Source organism: Myxocyprinus asiaticus, chromosome 6 (genome assembly GCF_019703515.2).
Source record: "Myxocyprinus asiaticus isolate MX2 ecotype Aquarium Trade chromosome 6, UBuf_Myxa_2, whole genome shotgun sequence".
Taxonomy (NCBI): domain Eukaryota; kingdom Metazoa; phylum Chordata; class Actinopteri; order Cypriniformes; family Catostomidae; genus Myxocyprinus; species Myxocyprinus asiaticus.
This window is the reverse complement of record NC_059349.1, coordinates 20,930,200-20,949,768: the sequence shown is the minus strand read 5'-3', so window position 1 is coordinate 20,949,768 and position 19,569 is coordinate 20,930,200. Positions and strand designations below refer to the sequence as shown.

General features: G+C 39.2%; 2 protein-coding genes across 2 annotated transcripts in view; one reads left to right on the top strand and one right to left on the bottom strand.

Annotated features, from left to right (window-relative positions):
- LOC127441882 (erythropoietin-like) overlaps nucleotides 1-19,569 on the top strand; it is a 190,419-nt gene that overhangs the window by 100,700 nt on the left and 70,150 nt on the right. The window lies entirely within an intron of this gene.
- LOC127441880 (elongation of very long chain fatty acids protein 1-like) lies at nucleotides 1,018-18,385 on the bottom strand. The gene is made up of 8 exons (XM_051699409.1): nucleotides 18,069-18,385; nucleotides 16,017-16,108; nucleotides 15,266-15,456; nucleotides 14,607-14,687; nucleotides 14,405-14,461; nucleotides 14,179-14,284; nucleotides 6,808-6,947; nucleotides 1,018-1,763 (listed from the first exon to the last, which is right to left on the bottom strand). The coding sequence occupies exons 2-8, from the start codon at nucleotides 16,075-16,077 to the stop codon at nucleotides 1,452-1,454; spliced, it is 948 nt and encodes a 315-aa protein (XP_051555369.1). The 5' UTR covers nucleotides 16,078-16,108; nucleotides 18,069-18,385; the 3' UTR covers nucleotides 1,018-1,451.

Sequence of the window (19,569 nt, the reverse complement as noted above, 5' to 3'; positions counted from 1 at the left end):
CAAGGTTTATGGGTATGTAAAGTGAATGTCATGTTTTGGGGCAAGGTTGAAAATTGTAGGTAAATGAATCAAAGGATGAATAAAGGTGATTGAAAAGGGTAAATGAAACCTGAGTATGTATCTATAGCCTTTAGGGTGTGCCAGAATGTACCTTAAATTGTGAAACACTTTCTCATCCCTTAATATGCTGAGACAAATAAGCCATTTGTTGGTTTATTCCTCCAGTGTAAACGCTGTTGCTCTGAGACTGTGACATGGTGTGAATTTGGGGTGGGATTTTGTTTAGCAATTGGGTGAAGTGTTTGGGGGAGACCATTTCCAAATAGTAATTTTTGCAATCCTGTTTTGGTGATTCTATGTAAATGTCTACTTGTAACATGAATAGCACAATCTCCTTTACAAATTGCAGTCATTAAGTGGGTTTTGTGCAACATTTGTGTAGAAATGCTAAAGAATAATACACTAGATTTAAAAATTGACAGGCAACACCTTGAGGAAAGGCTTTGGATCAGCATATTTATATAAAAACAAGTCTACCATTACATGTTCAAGATTGTTGCAGAAAAGGAAGAATAAAATGTCTGTCTAGAAGGTACCACCCCAATTGCCTTGTGCAACATGAGTTTCATTAGCAGTTACTAAGATTAGGAGTAGGGTCAGGGTAGTGTTTCTTTATGACAAATAATGCATGTGGCTCTTGCGAGACTTTTGACAACTAGGGGGTTACCCTCTAGATGTGACTGAGCAAAATCTTGAAAGAACATGGGTGCTAGTACATGAGACATCTCAATCCTAACACTGCAGCTGTTGAAGTTCTTGAACTCTAAAATTAAGGGGGTAAGTGAGAACTACAAAGCATTTTTATTGCCTAAAGTAAAGACTGCACTGCAAGACCTTTCCAGCCTAATGGACACTACCGTGCATAACAGTATATGGAGGAATGCTGTCAATATATATGCAAAATAATGCCTATATATCTTTATCTCTACACGGAGCAAGCAAAAGCCAAAAATACAATTTATTATAAAAAGCTTTTATTAACATAAGTTATGGGCAGAATAAAAAATGGACAACTCATATTTCCAATAAACTGAGGAAATATTTACAATCAAGTTTCAGTTAGATCTGTGAGAACTGTACAGTGTGCAAACTGGGAGACTCATATGCCAGAAAAAAAGCCAAGGTCAACGGATTCAACCACAGACAGCTGTCAGAAACGCTGTCAGGTTTCAGAGGGACGTCTACGAAGCCGACTTCAGTGGACGAATTCTCTTCATGCTCAAATACAAAGAAAGGGGAACCAACTGCCAGATCAAATGCGCGGTTTCATCTCCCATGCAATTATAAAAAAATAGACATTTGACAACAAAAACAAATAACTTCTAAACCATTTCTCTGGACCAGTGTAACTTTCCAGTGGAGTCCTGTACTGTGCATTTTAATTGGTCCGTTTAGACTTCCTTTACTTTCACATTGTGGGCAAATCCATTAGTGTAGTGCACAGTGCCGTTTTCCAAGTGTTTGCCATTGGCCACTGGAACTGACGCAGTTACAGTGGTAATGCCATTCTGTTTGGGTTTGTCCTCGCTGTTAACAGGAAGCCGCTTGCCCTTTATGTAGGCCTGGATCCAGAAGTTGGAGAAGAGGATAAAGAAAAAGGTGCCATAGATCCAGATGAGATGAATGAAAATGGGAACCTGGTAGTCACACTTTTCCATGAAGTAATACTGAGTGATATGGACAGACACCAGCACGAACTGAATCTGTGGAAAATCCATTAGAGTAAAGAAATTAAAATTAATTACTGTTCTTATTTGTAGTGCTAATGCTACAAACTACACACAACAGTGTACCATAACAGTGAAGTTAAACTACAGCACTACTATAGAGCAAGAACAATGACTAAAGTATCTGAATCAGAATTTTGTTAATCTGAATTGGTACATTTGACAAAATTGTTAAGATTTTTGTGGAATATTTGATAAATTTGTATTTTTAAACATTTAATTTTCAAAACAGCTTTTATATATATATATACAGGTGCATCTCAATAAATTAGAATGTCGTGGAAAAGTTCAATTATTTCAGTAATTCAACTCAAATTGTGAAACTCGTGTATTAAATAAATTCAATGCACACAGACTGAAGTAGTTTAAGTCTTTGGTTCTTTTAATTGTGATGATTTTGGCTCACATTTAACAAAAACCCACCAATTCACTATCTCAAAAAATTAGAATACATCATAAGACCAATAAAAAAAACATTTTTAGTGAATTGTTGGCCTTCTGGAAAGTATGTTCATTTACTGTATATGTACTCAATACTTGGTAGGGGCTCCTTTTGCTTTAATTACTGCCTCAATTCAGCGTGGCATGGAGGTGATCAGTTTGTGGCACTGCTGAGGTGGTATGGAAGCCCAGGTTTCTTTGACAGTGGCCTTCAGCTCATCTGCATTTTTTGGTCTCTTGTTTCTCATTTTCCTCTTGACAATACCCCATAGATTCTCTATGGGGTTTAGGTCTGGTGAGTTTGCTGGCCAGTCAAGCACACCAACACCATGGTCATTTAACCAACTTTTGGTGCTTTTGGCAGTGTGGGCAGGTGCCAAATCCTGCTGGAAAATGAAATCAGCATCTTTAAAAAGCTGGTCAGCAGAAGGAAGCCTGAAGTGCTCCAAAATGTCTTGGTAAACGGGTGCAGTGACTTTGGTTTTCAAAAAACACAATGGACCAACACCAGCAGATGACATTGCACCCCAAATCATCACAGACTCTGGAAACTTAACACTGGACTTCAAGCAACTTGGGCTATGAGCTTCTCCACCCTTCCTCCAGACTCTAGGACCTTGGTTTCCAAATGAAATACAAAACTTGCTCTCATCTGAAAAGAGGACTTTGGACCACTGGGCAACAGTCCAGTTCTTCTCCTTAGCCCAGGTAAGACACCTCTGACGTTGTCTGTGGTTCAGGAGTGGCTTGACAAGAGGAATACGACAACTGTAGCCAAATTCCTTGACACGTCTGTGAGTGGTGGCTCTTGATGCCTTGACCGCAGCCTCAGTCCATTCCTTGTGAAGTTCACCCAAATTCTTGAATCGATTTTGCTTGACAATCATAAGGCTGCGGTTCTCTCTGTTGGTTGTGCATCTTTTTCTTCCACACTTTTTCCTTCCACTCAACTTTCTGTTAACATGCTTGGATACAGCACTCTGTGAACAGCCAGCTTCTTTGGCAATTAATGTTTGTGGCTTACCCTCCTTGTGAAGGGTGTCAATGATTGTCTTCTGGACAACTGTCAGATCAGCAGTCTTCCCCATGATTGTGTAGCCTAGTGAACCAAACTGAGAGACCATTTTGAAGGCTCAGGAAACCTTTGCAGGTGTTTTGAGTTGATTAGCTGGTTGGCATGTCACCATATTCTAATTTTTTGAGATAGTGAATTGGTGGGTTTTTGTTAAATGTGAGCCAAAATCATCACAATTAAAAGAACCAAAGACTTAAACTACTTAAGTCTGTGTGCATTGAATTTATTTAATACACAAGTTTCACAATTTGAGTTGAATTACTGAAATAAATGAACTTTTCCACGACATTCTAATTTATTGAGATGCACCTGTATATATATATAAAAATGTGTAATTTTAAACAGATTTATTGTTTAGATTTTTTTAGAGGTGTAATTTGTAGCTGTAAATATTCAGAATTCAGAGAATTCTGGTAGCTCTGTGATTTGCCAAAATGCTTAGCTTTCTGATATGAATGATCAAATGAATGATATTTACATGCTGCGGGGTCCTTGTGGACTGTTATATTGGTAAAACCAGTAGACCGCTTAAAACCTGTATCTCTGAACATCGAAGTGCTATTAGGCATCACGATCCTAAGAGCCCGGTAGCACAGCATTTTGCTGCTTTAAGACATTCTGTTTCCACACTTCACTATATATGTATAGAATCAGTGAAGTATCCTCGTAGTGGAGCTGACATTAATTATTTACTTTTAAGGCGTGAAACCTATTGGATTTACACACTAGATACTGTCGCACCACAAGGCCTGAATGAAGAGTTTGACGTTTATCCCTTTCTCTGACAGTTATCTGATTTCTTAAATGTTTCTGTGCGATATAGTCTAGATATAACAATATAAAATATGCTGCAGTAGGGTTGTCCATTGTACAAGGATATTCATTTGTGCAATGATTGGATTTTCACCTCTAGTTAATAATTCAATGTGACTTCCTTTGCCCCATGTCCTGATGGTATCTTAACCTGATGTTTTTTGCCTCTGGATTTTGATTGTTTTTGTATATACTTTCTTTGTTATTCATACCTTTATTCATTTGTACTTTGGGTTTTGTTGGCTTTATGGTTCACACACACACACACAGGCAGCCAAAAGTTTGGAATAATGTACAGATTTTGCTGTTTCGGAAGGAAATTGGTACTTTAATTCACCAAAGAATTCAGGGTTCAGGAATTGTGGGAAGAATTGCAAAGAAAAAGCCACTTTTGAAACAGAAAAACAAAAAGAAAAGGTTAGAGTGGGCAAAGATACACAGACATTGGACAACAGATAATTGGAAAAGAGTGTTATGGATCTTAACCCCATTGAGCTTTTGTGGGATCAGCTTGACTGTAAGGTGCATGAGAAGTGTCCGACAAGACAGCCACATCTATGGCAAGTGCTACAGGAAGCGTGGTGTGAAATGACACCTGAGTATCTGGACAAACTGACAGCTAGAATGCTAAGGATCTGCAAAGCTGTCATTGCCGCACGTGGAGCATTTTTTTTATTTTTTATAAAAAATAATCAGGGTGGCAGAGGACAAGTCTCAGTTGTCTAATAAGTCATCTTATCACATGGCTCGTTGTGCATGACACCGCAGAGACTCACAGCATGTGGAGGCTTATGCTACTCTCCACGATCCATGCACAACTTACCACACACCCCATTAAGAGCGAGAACCACTAATCGCGACCACGAAGAGGTTACCCCATGTGACTCTACCCTCCTTAGCAACCGGGCCAATTTGGTTGCTTAGGAGACCTGGCTGGAGTCACTCAGCACGCCCTGGATTCGAACTCGCGACTCCAGGGGTGGTAATCAGCATCAATACTCGCTGAGCCACCCAGGCGTGGAGGATTTTTTTATGTGAACTCTTTGATGAGAAGTAGTTTAAGAAATCCTGACATTTTTTTTCAAATTGTAATAGTCATTTTTCATGTTATTAATGTCCTGACTATCCATTGTGATCAGTTGAATGCCACTTTGGTGAATAAAAGTACCAATTTCTTTCCATAACAGCAAAATCTCTACATTATTCCAAAATTTTGGCCGCCAGTGTGTATATATATATATATATATATATATATATATATATATATATATATATATATATATTTTTTTTTTTTTTCTTGTCTTTTTTATTTTTTTCATTATTTTATTCTTTTTTGCACGTTGAGGAATCACAACATTTTTTATCTCTGGTTAATCATGTGATGTATATTGACTGATTGTTCTGGGGTATATAAGGGCTGACCTTTGAATGTTTTTATTGTCTGATGAAGAGCCATGGGCTCAAAAAGTCACCTTAGGTGAGAACACTATAATCAATTTTTCTATTTTTGGAGCTGTGGTGTGCTGAATTTTTTCTCTTTTTTAGGGCCGGATTTTGACCACATTCAAAAAAGGTGTAAATGCAAATGTGTTTTCATAATCTGGATACAACTACATAAGTATATAATTATGTAATGAGGTTGCAATGCAACGATGTCATCCGTTGTTAAAGCGATGTGTTGCAGGTTCTTGGATTTTTCTATTTATTCTGCCATTGCAATATGAAGAACACAACAAATACCGAAGACTTAAGATCTTGTTACCCACTCTAATGAACAATATCCCATGAATTATTCCATTGGAATACACTTGGAATCCCTCAACAGTTTTTTAACCATCAAAGTAATGGAAAGGACTTGAATTATCCATCAATGTTTTTAAAAATTTGTTATCAGATCTCTAAAAGTGCGATCAGATCTCTATCCAATCACAGTGGAGATGCACTTGACTGCAAGGTGTACATGCATTCCAGCTAAAGAATATCCAGATATGGAAAGCATGTTAATGCCCAGTGTGAAGGGAACATAGTGATGTATGCAGCCACGTTCAGAGTCCCTCACCTCAATAAAAAACTATCACAAGTGGTCATAGGAAATGCATGTAAATACCAGGTGTAAACGCCAATCTGTCTCAGCTGTCCACTTGTGATTGGATCACCTGATACGGATTTAAATACTTGGAATAAACAGCAGAGGATAGGTCATGATGATCAACTAGCAGTCCAACAACCAACTACAAAGAATGAGTAGTTTATCTTGATTTTTGCTAACATATCTTCAAGTTTTTATATTTTTTGTGCAGGTGCTTTAATTAGCATGCCATAAGTAATACAAGATAGTGTCAAGTTCTAAAAACATGTCTCAAGATCTCTACATCCTGTTCCTTTCTGTTGCACTCTGTCTAGCTGTTTTTGAATGCAAGAATATGTCTTACATAAATGCCCCTTAAGAAATGTGCCAAATGCAGGTTAGGTAAACTCGAAACCAGCCTAATTATGCAGGGCTTCTTCAAGACCGATTAGTCGATTGCCCGAACGACAAGTCGATATTGAAAATAGTTTTGCACATGCCTAGTTAACAGGGCCCAAGATAATTAACAAAACCTAAAATAACTTGCCACTCCAGTTACACTTTTTGAAAAATGTCAATTAAATGCACATGTATATCTTAGAGTTAAAAGAGTTGACACTAACCAGCTGGATTGCAGTCATGTACTTCTTCCACCACAGATACTTATGGAAGCGTGGTCCTGCAGCAGCCAGACCATAGTAAGTGTACATGATGACGTGGACACATGCATTCACCAAAGCATGGAAGGAACCCATTCCACCAGCTGTCATTTGCAGATGAAAACAAATGGATTAAAAATATGACCAGAGAGGAAATGTTTACACAGGGTTCTAGATTAACCTTATACTTAATTATTTTGCCCACATGAAGGAAAGTTGAGATAAGTTGGAACCAAGCAGAATCCCAGGTATGTAGAAAAATTACCTGCCGCTTAAAAAGGAAATAACTGCCCGGTCGGAAAATTAAAAAAAGCACATAGCCTACATTCTTGCACAAGACTTCACGGAACTTCAGTGTGCCTGATATCAACTTAAAGTGACACAGATGATAGGCATGCACATTTAAATCTCAGTTAAAACAGGTACTCCACTAAAATAATGGAGAATTCTGCTCTAAATATCATGTTTGCGCTAAGATAAATGCAAGCGCTGGTTGTCTTATGCCCCTATTCCACCAACAACCAAAAGCTTGCTGGCCTCGAACCACGAACCGCTAACGTTAGAAACTGTTGGGCTGGATAATGTAAGCATCAAAGCTTTCAAAACCACAGCAGCTCAAAAAACAAAACTAGAAAGCTTTCATTATAACAAAGCGATGAGATGCGCGTTCTGTTGTCAGGCATCCCGTGTCATGCAACGGCTCCAACCACTTTATTTTTCCTGTCTAACAAAATATTTGTAACAAATGTTAAAAAAAAAAAATTCATTGATGGCTATGAATTGTATTAATTAGGCTATACATTTAAATAACTTTTAACCTGTTCATCACAGCCAGATCGACTTGACATAATTAATGAATTAAATAACTTTGGATGTTAAAATGCTCTCAAAACATCTTAAACTCTAAACTCCATCCACTTTATTTTTAAGATAAAATAATATTAATTACAAATATCATATGTATGAATTGATTGAATTTTATTCTCTATAACTTCTATTCATTGCATCAAAAGCAGTTCGTGATGGCATAAATGAGCTACTTTTTTCCCCGTACGACTAAAATAAATTTGTTTTTTTCTAAATATCATGTGTGTGATTTTATTGCTATGAATTTTATATGTCATAACTTAGGGAAAATCAAATAACTCGGAATATTTTTTTCTCTACCTCAGAACATGATTCCTTTATGCTTTTTCTCTCTTGCCACGCTACCGCATCGGCATCATCTCTCCCCCACTTTAATGACAGTAGAGTTGAGACACAGTGACACGATCAGAGAAAAAATGTCAGTTTATTGACAGTAAACCATAACGGAGTCATAGCAACAATAATTTTTATCGGTCATTTTCATTCCTCCAAGACATTGGGAATAAAATTACCAAAATTAGTCCATTCTATGGTTAAAATTCTGTTTTTAAATTTTCAAATATTTCAAGGGTTAATCCCCATATAATAATAAATATCTGTTCTTAGCCAGAAGGCCTCCTAAAGTTCCATATGTTATGCATGTTAAATAAAAATAAAAATGTCTGATGGTTAAACATGAAAAAGAGTGTTTTGCTAATGCACATGTGGAGTGTCCTTCCACACCTAGTTGAAACCTCTCTACAATAATGTCAATATTCTAACATTGGCTATGGTGTTTGAGCCCCGCATTTTTAGGCATGAAGCTGTCCGCTATAAAAACAGGCGCACAAACACCATTCCTCCGAAATTTCTGACTGAGGGACAAGGAGCGCATCACTCGCACTTCAAAAGAACTCCGAGTCTTGTAGTGTGGCCAGCGTTCGCGATGTCTCGTTCCCTACGCCTCAGGGAACCGAGGTAACGTACGTAACCGAGATGTTCCCTTACAACTCAGTACACTTGACATTGCATTTTGCTTATGCATATGGGAAACAGAATCCCATCACACCGCACTACATGACATAACCTTCCAGGGAGGAAACATGGCGCTGCAGCCTCGTGGAACGGTGACCGATATGAGTATGCCGCAAGTGAGTGACTCTCATGTTGGGCCAGGAGGTGAGCACTCAGAATGAATATATGAACTATAGTCATATAGTATGAATTGACCCCTTCACGAACCCAGTCAGGAAGGGAGTTTATTTATAATGAAAGTGCTGGTGACTTATGGTAAATTACAATGGCCTGAATGCAGGCAGCTGTGTAAAATGATGGGGAGCCCATACTTAAAGGGAGGGGCATAAGTATGTGTTTGGCAAATGAAATAGAAAGCGCTCTATACAGAGAGGACTTATGAAGAGAGAAACGTCACGTCTAGGTTGTAAAACCTTGCGAATGTGTTTTGAGAACATCCTGCTGCAAAACATGTGTCTTCTAAAGACTCACCATTCGTCCATGCCCATGAGGAGGCCATGTCTCTAGTTGAGTGTGCTTTAACACCAATTGGGCAAATCTTACCCTGAAACTCATAAGCCAGGGCAATCGCATCAACGATCCAGTGAGAAAGTCTTTATTTGGAGATGGACATTCCTTTCGTGCGTCCTCCATAGCACACAAAGGGCTGATCAGACAGTCTGAACTGGTGAGTGCGCTCAATGTATGCGTGTAGCGCCCGCACAGGGCATAACAAATGCAAGGATTGTTCCTCATCCGAATTAAATGGAGGAGCGAAGGAGGAGGCTTGAAGGTGAACCACCTGCGCTCTGAAGGGCGTGGTTAGAACCTTAGGCACATAGCCTTTTCTGGGTTTGACAGTGGCTTTTGAAAGACTCCAGACAAGAATTGTTAATTGATAGTGCATGTAAGTCACCGACCTGTTTTACTGAAGCCAGAGCCAGCAGTAGTGCAGTCTTAATAGTGAGCATGCACAAATCAACAGAGTCCATAGGCTCGAAGGGGGGCCCTGCGAGTGCTTTTAGGACCAAAGTTAGGTCCCAAGTCGGGACTGTAGCCGGATTTAATCGTCTTGCTCCTCTAAGGAACTTTATGATTAAATCATGTTTGCCTATAGTGGCGCCAGCTTCAGGTGCGTGATACGCAGACATAGTCCCCACATAAACTTTGAGTGTTGACGGAGTGAGTCCTGTATCTATATCGCTCTTGAAGAAATATGAGAAATATATGTGGCAGTTTATTGGGTCTTTGCCATGTGAAAGACACCAATCATTGAACATTTCATTTTAGCGCATAGAGGTGATTCGTGGATGGCGCTCTGGCCTGTAAAATAGTGTTCATGATTGAATGAGTCAGTTCTGGCATGTTTAGCGTGCTCCATTCAGGGGACACACATGCAGGTTCCACAGCTTGGGCTGGGGATGCCAGATTGTGCCTTGCGCCTGAGAGAGGAGATCCCTCCCAGCGGTATTTCCCATGGAGGCCTGTCCAGTATTTCTACTATCTCCAGAAACCAGGACTGATTGGGCCATTTTGGCGCAATTAACAGAACTGTTTCCATGTCCACTCAGACTTTGCTAAAGGAGGCAAAACGGGGGAAGTGCATACTTGTGTTTCGCCGGCCATACATGGGCCAGCGCGTCATGGCGACAAATTTACGCCACTACTGTTGTGTTGTACGAATGAATCAGAATGTGGCGATTCACAATATCAGAATGAAAAGCTCTCAAAGCTAGAAAGACAGTAGCTCTAGGCGGTTGACATCACGGCGTTTCGCACCTGTTTCCAGGTGTCGAAAGTCGGGCATCCATTACACACTGTGCCACAACCTGTCTGTGGTCAGCACTTTCTTTCAGAAAACTTGACCCAGCATAACACCCTGTTCATCATTTGGTGGCACGGATGTAGCTGGTGTGGGGTTTTTAGCCAGGCTCTAGCCCGTGACAGAGCGGGAGCGAGCCAGTTGTGATGAAGTACTGCTCCGTTTTGCATAAAATGTCTCATAGCCTGTGATTGTTGCTGAATCGTGACGTAGCGCTCAGCAATTCTATTTACAGAGCCTTCAAAAAGGCCGGCTGGAGACACCGGAGCATCAAATAGAGTGGCTTTTCCCACGTCAAGAATTTCCATGAGGGTCAGCCAGATGTGACGATCCCAAAACACCAGGTTGCTCGTTGACTTGACTTCCAGGCCAATGGCCTGTGCAGTGACTTTCGTGGGTCATAGCGCTAAGTCCGTAGCGGTGCGGAGCTCTTTGAATGTCACTGGATCATAGCCTTGCTTCTCCATTTGTTTGAGGATTGTAGCTCGAAAGACCTGGTGCACCGCCATCACGTGGTGTGCTGAACCAATTTGGTCTGCCATGAGTATGCTCTTCCAGCCAGTGCGGACGTTAGACGACATGGCTTAGAAAGATGAATGGGGTACGAGTTCCACGCCCTGCTACTTGCCGGGCAGAGGCGTGCCGCTACCGCCTCTTTCAAGGGGGGTAGTTGGGCATAATAGTTTTCTTCCCCGTGATCCACATTAGAGAGGAAGTAATCGGTGCACAGGCAAGCTGAATAGGGCGAGCGCCAGGATTGTGACAGTTCGTTACGAACTTCAGGGAAGAACAGGGCAGATCTACGGGATGCGGTTGCTTGACGGCATCCGGACATGCTCTTCGCCCTCGCTGGGGGAAGGGGAGGTAGCGTCATCCACTGACCACTCGCCTGATGCAGCGAGAGACATGACATTGTTATCATCCCCAGCATCAGAACCACCAAACGAGACAAGGCCGAGCATCTTGGAACACAAGGAACGCTTACGGAACGGCATCTTTAAAAAGACGCGAACACGTAAGCGACTCGTGTGTGTGTGTGTGTGTGTGTGTGTGTGTGTACAATATACAATTGCTTATAAGGATACACAACTCCTGCCGAAGTGCCACGGGGAATCAGGACGCTGAAGTGGCCCATTCACCAGCGAAGCGTCAAGCGGCGAGGCGGAGTGATGTTCGCCGGAACACTGCAGGGCAGCAGAGAGTCTTCTCGTTGCCATGAAGATCCCGCCCGCTGACTCATGTAGTCGACGGCGAAGCAGTAGAGGGCTTCTAGATGAGAGTTGAATTGCTGTCTTGAAGGAAGAAAATTCTGGAGTTCTGTTTGTGCACCTGCTTTTATTGCGGACAGCTTCGTGCTTAAAAAGGCGGGGCTCAAACACCATAGCCAATATTAGAATACTAGCATTATTGTAGAGAGGTTTCAACTTGGTCGTGTGGAAGGACACTCCCCATATGCGTTAGCAAAATGCAATGTCAAGTGTACTAAGTCGCAAGGGAACGATAATTTCTCTTGGCCCAACAACCTAAAAGTTTCCGGCTACACCAATAATTGCAAATATAACTGGCAAAAAAGGGGAGTCGTTTTTGTTCTTATTCTGTTTCGCGTGTTTTTATCATGCAGTAACACTGATGTAATGACTGATGTATGCAGTCATGAAATCAGAGACACTCCCCTTGAAACTTAAGGTCAAGAGACGATCAGGTGTAAATGGCGATGTGTCTGTAAATGGTGATGGTGCCTGCTTACGTGTGATCAGATCGCCCTAAACACATCTTAAGTATTAATAATCATCCATCAATGTTTAAAAAAAATCTGTAACAAACGGAGACATTTTGGTTAACACAACCCCTGGTTCCAGGCACTAAAGTAATGGCAAAAAATGCAGGTCTTTCTCGACTGTGGATTGCCGCTTTAGCACTGTATTGCTTTTTTGTCTTATTGAACTTGTCCCAAAGCCCTTTCCACTTTTGGCAACAACTTACTTGATCTGATTCGATAAACACAAAAATCTCTCTTTACGCATTTGTCATGGCCATGTTGTCTTTGTGAAGTTTCTGTTAAGCATCATATATAAAAAAAAAATTAAAAAAAAATGTACTTTTGACTAATCTTGCAGAGATGGGCTTCAAAGTTAAACATTTTTAACTTTATGATAGTAATAGCTAGCAACAGTCTCCTCAGCTGACACACACAATTGTAAATAAGGAATGTCATGATTAGTTTTAACTAGGGCTGTCGATTTAAAGCATTAATTCAGTGCAATTAATTATATAAAAAAATAAAGTGTTAAAGACAATTAATCACGTCTCCGGACTGTACAAACACGGCTGGAGGGAGCGCAATTTCGGATGAAGGGATCTCGAGACGCCTTTTTCTAAGTTTCAAACTATGTTAAACTAGACAAGGTGACCTAAAAAGCTGCGTTTATGATGTGACGCAACCAAACTGATACGCTCCAAAAGAGTATAATAAATCTATATCAGACAGATGGACTAATTCAATTGCAAAATGGATTGCTGTGGACTGTAGGCCAATGATTGTATTATGTTCACTAATATGGAAATATACAATATACTGCTTTCTAAAGCCACTTTTTTATTGTCTTATCAATGCTTTATTTGTCTGCCACAATAATGTAATCTATTTTAATTGTCTGAATTATTCTATTTATAACATATTTTAGGGCTGGGCGATATGACGATATATTTCGTGGCGACGATATAGTGTCAATCGATAGAGATGTTTCTATATTGTGTATATCGCGACATATAAATATCCATGTGCCGCAGCATATCTATCAGTGGGCAGGGCTTCACGTGAGGCTGAGAAAATTACAGAAACATGACATGGTTTTTCAGGCATTGAAAAATTCAATTCAGCAAATTCTATGACGTTCATATTGTGTTCGGCGCTTCATAAGCACTAAATATGCTTCTCATCTGACACGCGCATCTTTGTTTCATGTGAGTGTTGTGCGTGTAAGTCCAGAACCAAAAGGAGAACAGTTAGCCAGTAAGTGTCAAATCAAGGGTAGCGTCAGCTCAGGCAGGTCACGTTAGTCAGTACTGTATCTACCAATACAATTCAGACGCTCATCGGAGCGGTTCTATTTAAGTCCTCCATTTTAATTCATTGCTTTAGCCATCTTTCCATTACATGGATGCAAGCTGCACTTAACATTCTCCTCCATCCCCACCTCCACCTCTTGCATGGCAGCTTTGCCTTTTGGTTTTCTCTACATCTGTGTCTGTTGTTCTGTGCTCTAAGACTACAACTGATTGCCAGATGGAATTCCTATTTTCAATGTATTATTGTGCCTTGTTCTTGAATGATCAACATGATATACATTATTTAAAGTTCTATTAAGTGTTCATTTAATCTATTATGCCATGAAGGATTGTACCATTTTGCACTGTCAGTATGTTTAATTTTTTTTTACAATGTTGTAATATTTCTGCTGGATCTGTTCTGTTTTCTCTCTGTTCTGTGCTCTCTGAGTGTACCCAGAGCAGAACCATAATGGCAATACCAACAGATGCTTAATTTGTGTACTATCAATAAATTATTCATTCTGTATTCAAGCTAGTATTCTTTGATGGATGTGGTCCTGACTGAATTAGCCTTAAATCAGTAAGCACCAGTAGTAACTCACCAGGAGTAAGAGTGATGCCCCACCACCACGTCCAGGGTAAGATGGAATGATGGAAGATGTGCAGGAATGTCACCTGACTGTGCTTCTTTCTCAACACAAAAAACACCTGGATCACAGACACAGTTCTTGTTAATTCACAAATCATCCTGCAGTTGGTGGGAAGGTGAAAGCTACATAGACAGCTTTAAAGCAGGATAGACGTTACGAAAAAAAAAAGGATTCTTACCGTATCAAGAAGTTCAACATATTTTGAAAAATAGAACAACCAGGCAGCTCGAACCATCTAAGGATTCAAGGAGAAACACAATGAGTCTCCACCAGTGTAGATTGTTTACATGTATAGATTGCTTAGTCATGATGATGAACGCTTCTGAGAATCAGATAATTTTTTTTTTAATTAAATGAACAAGGACTGCTGCAGTACTTACTCTGAGTGCTTGTGGGCTGCTGGAGGGGTCACAGAGGTCACATCTCCAGGTGTATGTTGTTGCCCAACCAGACATCAAGAACTGTAACAAAAGAAAGTGTTAAGCTGATCTAAAATATGTCTAGCACTGCATGCAAAGCATACTGTGAGTTCATCTTTTAAAATAAATGAATAATTAGGGGCAAAGTGTATAATTTTTTTGATGTTAAAATACTTTCTCCTAACCTAGCTTAAAATGCAGAGATAACTGCAAGTTAACCATTCTTAGGCTGATTTCCCCCCAAAAGTGTAAACACCTCTGGCTCTGTGGTGCCTTCAAAATATTGCTCTGCTTGTTTAAGCATCCCGACATTGGCTTATCAGAGCAAGTTTGACCGACAAATGGAAGATGAGTTTTCAGGAGACCTGTTTGAAAAAAATGATTATTTTTGCAGTTCTGTTTGGTGACGCTAGTGGTGCAAAAATTACACACGTCACCTTTAAGTTTTTTTCCTAGTGTAAAAAGACAATTTTTAATCAATAATTCTTGTCAGATGTTCAGCTTCTGACTGGAGAGGTTCTATTCAAAGATGTAAGTCCTTAGTGCAGTACGTTTAGGTATACCACAAAGGCAAGATCATCTTACATTGACACACACAAATAAATGGAAAAGTATCCCACCTCATAAACAATGAAAGCATTATAGGCCACCATTGAGAAATTGTAGACAATCATTGTTGTGTTGAGGCGGAAAGGTTTGCGATTGGCCATGTATCGTGGTCCCGCATATAGAACGAAGAACACATATCCCATCAAGATGAGGGTCATCTGTATGGGACTCTGCATCAGTGGATAATCCCGCACTCTGGCGTCTAAAGAAAATAACACATCAACTGATCAATCACATGATATGTGTCTGTAATGACATCCTTCTAGCAGTGTTCCCACACAAACTGACCAATTAATTTCCATGACCATGTCATCCATGATTATTGGATAAGGATTTCCAGAAATCATTTTACAGCAATTCCTGGGACAGATTTCCATTTGTATGCCAAGAATCAATCTTGTGAATTAGCAGATTTAAATATTTACACTTTTTAGAGTAGAAATTACACTTATAAAACTCTCACACAGATTACAAACAAGTTTTACTCTACACAAGCATTTAAGGAGAAATACCAGACCAATGATATACTGTAGAGCAGAGCAAAACTATAAAACATATATTTGCTATTGATATTTCCATGACTTTTCCAGGCGTAAACATTCATTTAGAATTCCCTGATATTTTGAGGTTTTTATGACCATGGGAACCCTGATCTAGACAAGTGGAATAATAAATCCTGCATTACCTGCATCTATTTGTTTGATGTACACACTACAGTTTGAAGCAAATTTATTAAAAAGCATTAATACAATGAGCTCTTACCAGTTCGTTTGAGAAGGTAGTCATAGAACTTCAAGATGTTTGAAACCACCTCTCCCAACATCTTGTCTTTATTTCTTCAAACAATCAATCAACTGGAGGACAGAAGTACATTTGTTAGCCCAAACTAGGTGCACAGACACTGACAATACAGCTAGAAAAGGCTAGACAGAGGCTGCGCTGTTATCAGGAGGACAGTCAACAATGACAGCCCACCAAAGCAAACAGGAAACAGCTGGCCAGTGAACAAGATATAGCCGTACCTGATTGGCACTTGTTAGATGATGCTGCAATGGTTTCTAGAGCCAAACTAATTCATTCTAAGGTGTGCATTTTGCCTAAAGAGTAATTACTACGAATGATAGATCAACCTGGTCTCATAACAAGTCGTAATAATAGTATAGGTGAAATTGTAAAAATTTTACAAGTTGGGACTTTTTGTTCCAATAGAGAAAGAAGCGAACCAATAAATGACGATACGTTATGATATTTCAAAGGTTTCACGCCTAACCCAAACCTTACCATGATTTTAATTGGAAAATAGCCTGTGTCCTTCAGAAGAAATAAATCCTCTGGGTTTGGAATAAGACATGGTAAGTGTATTACAGGTTATTGTGATACAAAAGTCATTTGTATTGCATAAATAAATACGGAATGAGTAACCAAATTTGTTCACAGATGTTTCCTTTCTTAAAATAAATTGTTGGATAGGAGGCTAGCTTATGTTGCCTGTACTGTATCAAAATGTATGAAATGCTGTTTGTTGATTGGTTGGTCTCCATGGGGATAAAATTCATAACTTTTTGTAGAAGCCAAGTCGTACGATATTTTGCCATCTCATATGACTTATTACTAGTTGGATAGATATAGGCTATTTGTTTTGACCAGATTTGAAAGCAGCTAATATTTGGCAATTTTTACAATCACAACAACAGGTAACTATGTCCACTCAGCAGATTAATAGGAGTCACATTTTGTTGTGTCAGTTCCAAAATACTTCAATTTTGTCAATGGACAGTGAACATTTTCTATCTTTTTCTGTTTTGCGAATTTTCTGTAAATATTGTGGAAATGACTTTAATTTCAGCTATCTTATTTGGCACCATTAAGTTGCTATAAGTAACAATATGCACAGATGTTTGCAGTTGGAAAACTAATTTTCAGACACAGTTGTCGAAAATCAGAGTTGGCAACACAAGTCATTGGACTGGTTTGAATGAACAGACTGGTCAGCATGTTTCCATGCTCACCGACACGTGGGATCCAACCAGGCAAAAAGAACAGAACAATAAAAGGCTTAAATGTTATTCTTCACAGTTGTTTGTATATATGCACAGAAACAATGGGACAGGACGACAAAGCAATGCCTGTCTGCATACAGATCTAATGCTACAAGCAACTGCTTTATCAGAAGAGAACAAAATCACCACAAAGACACAAGAGACAAACACACAATCGTTTTGATCAGAAAATCTTTTGAAACATGAAAAACTACTCCCTAAACTCTATCTCCTTTTCACTCACTGACAAATTCATTTAAACTGAATCATGCAAGTTCCTAGGTGGTTTAAGGCTAATCTGTTTTTATAGAAAAATTAATAAACATAAGCTCAAAGGAACATTTCACCATGGTATCAGTGCTTAATCAATTCAAATTATGTCTAAAATACCAGGACATTTAAAAGAAACTCTAAAATCACCTGTAATGATTAAGCTGTTCTATACTACCAGACCTTCAATGACTAATAGTGCAAACAAAGCTAGTCAAACTGGTGAGGTGGAGAAAGGTAGATATTTTACAATCCCATCATAGAATCAGATTTACTCACTAGACAGGAACTGCTACTGAAAACATTCAGAAAATGAATCAAAAACAGTCAACCGTACGCAGAGATGGGGCACCAAAATAAAATCCTGACAGACGCAAACAAGACCATAAGCAGCATTGTTATAGTGAGTCAACTCTTTCTATCATAGTCAGGCAACTACATTAATCCCATTAATAATACAGCAAGGCAGTTTTTACAATTGTTTGAGCTGACAAGTTTACCTTACCTGTTATCTTTCTTTCCACTCAGGCTCTCTCATACGTTACTCCAGACTAAAAAATGAATACATAAATAAATAATATAAAATGGGGGGAAAATACTGCCCCACAGGGGCAAAAAAAAATAAAAAAAATAAAAAAATAATAAAAAAAAGAGCTGTGGAAACTTTTTTCTTCCCAGTGTCCTTATCGTTTCTTTCAATCACAACAGTTGTCACCAGTGTACTGACTGAGAAAATGAAGTGCAATGTATTCCTGTGGGAGCTTTGGCAAGGCAGTGACAGGCCCACACTGAGAAGAGTCAGTCCCCTCCCAATATAAACCGGAGCAGCAGCTCATTCAAAAGAGACAACACACGCCTGGTTTCGAGATTGCAACTTGCATTCATCTAACAGGAACCGCCTTCTGAGAGTGAGGCTGATCAGTGATTGGCTCTGATACTGGTAAGATTTTTGTCATGCAGTGGAAGTAGGCGAGAATTGAGTGCTGATGGCTCAACAATGAAAAATCTTTTGTTTCCCTAGAATCACAAAGCTTGTCCACTGAGAATAAGACCAACTGTCAAAGCCTTGGAAAAGCGTAAAGAATATATATATATATATATATATATATATATATATGCCACATTTGCAAAAAAAAAAAAAAAGATCTATTCTAATAAATTTTAATAAAAGCTGATTTAAGGCTCCACATTGTTATAGGTCATTTTAACTTCTTGATCAATAGCAGGCGATTCAACATAAACATCAGATGCACTGTGTAATATTAAAGTCCAGCGGGGTTGAAAATATCACACAACCATTTTTTTTTTTCCACACAAGAGAATTTCACACTTTTATAAGGGAAAACACATATGGATCAAGTACTATATAAATTAATTGACTTTCATTTGTCAATGTATGACACTGTTGAACATCTGGCTTATCTGGGCCTCCATTTACACTGGCGGCCAAAAGTTTAGAATAATATACAGATTTTGCTCTTATGGAAATTGGTACTTTTATTCACCAAAGTGGCATTCAACTGATCTCAATGGATAGTCAGGACATTAATAACTTGAAAAAAAACTATTACAATTTGAAAAAAATTTTCAGAACTTCTTAAACTACTTCAAAGGGTTCTCATCAAAAAATACTACACGTGCAGCAATGACAGCTTTGCAGATCCTTGGTATTCTAGCTGTCACTTTGTCCAGATACTCAGGTGACATATCACCCCACGCTTCCTGTAGCACTTGTCATAGATGTGGATGTCTTGTCGGGCACTTCTCACACACCTTACAGTCTAGCTAATCCCACAAAAGCTCAATGGGTTTAAGATCCAAAATACTCTTCCTATTATCTGTTGTCCAATGTCTGTGTTTCTTTGCCCACTCTAACCTTTTCTTTTTGTTTTTCTGTTTCAAAAGTGGCTTTTTCTTTGCAATTCTTCCCATAAGGCCTGCACCCCTGAGTCTTCTCTTTACTGTTGTACATGAAACTGGTGTTGAGCAGATAGAATTCAATGAAG

Coding starts and splice junctions, on each gene's coding strand:
- LOC127441880 (XM_051699409.1), bottom strand. CDS start 16,077: ATGTTGGGAGAGGTGGTTTCAAACATCTTGAAGTTCTATGACTACCTT. Junction 14,462..14,606: donor GCAGCCCACAAGCACTCAGA/GTAAGTACTGCA, acceptor TTGAATCCTTAG/ATGGTTCGAGCTGCCTGGTT. Junction 6,948..14,178: donor GGGCATCACTCTTACTCCTG/GTGAGTTACTAC, acceptor TGCAAATGACAG/CTGGTGGAATGGGTTCCTTC.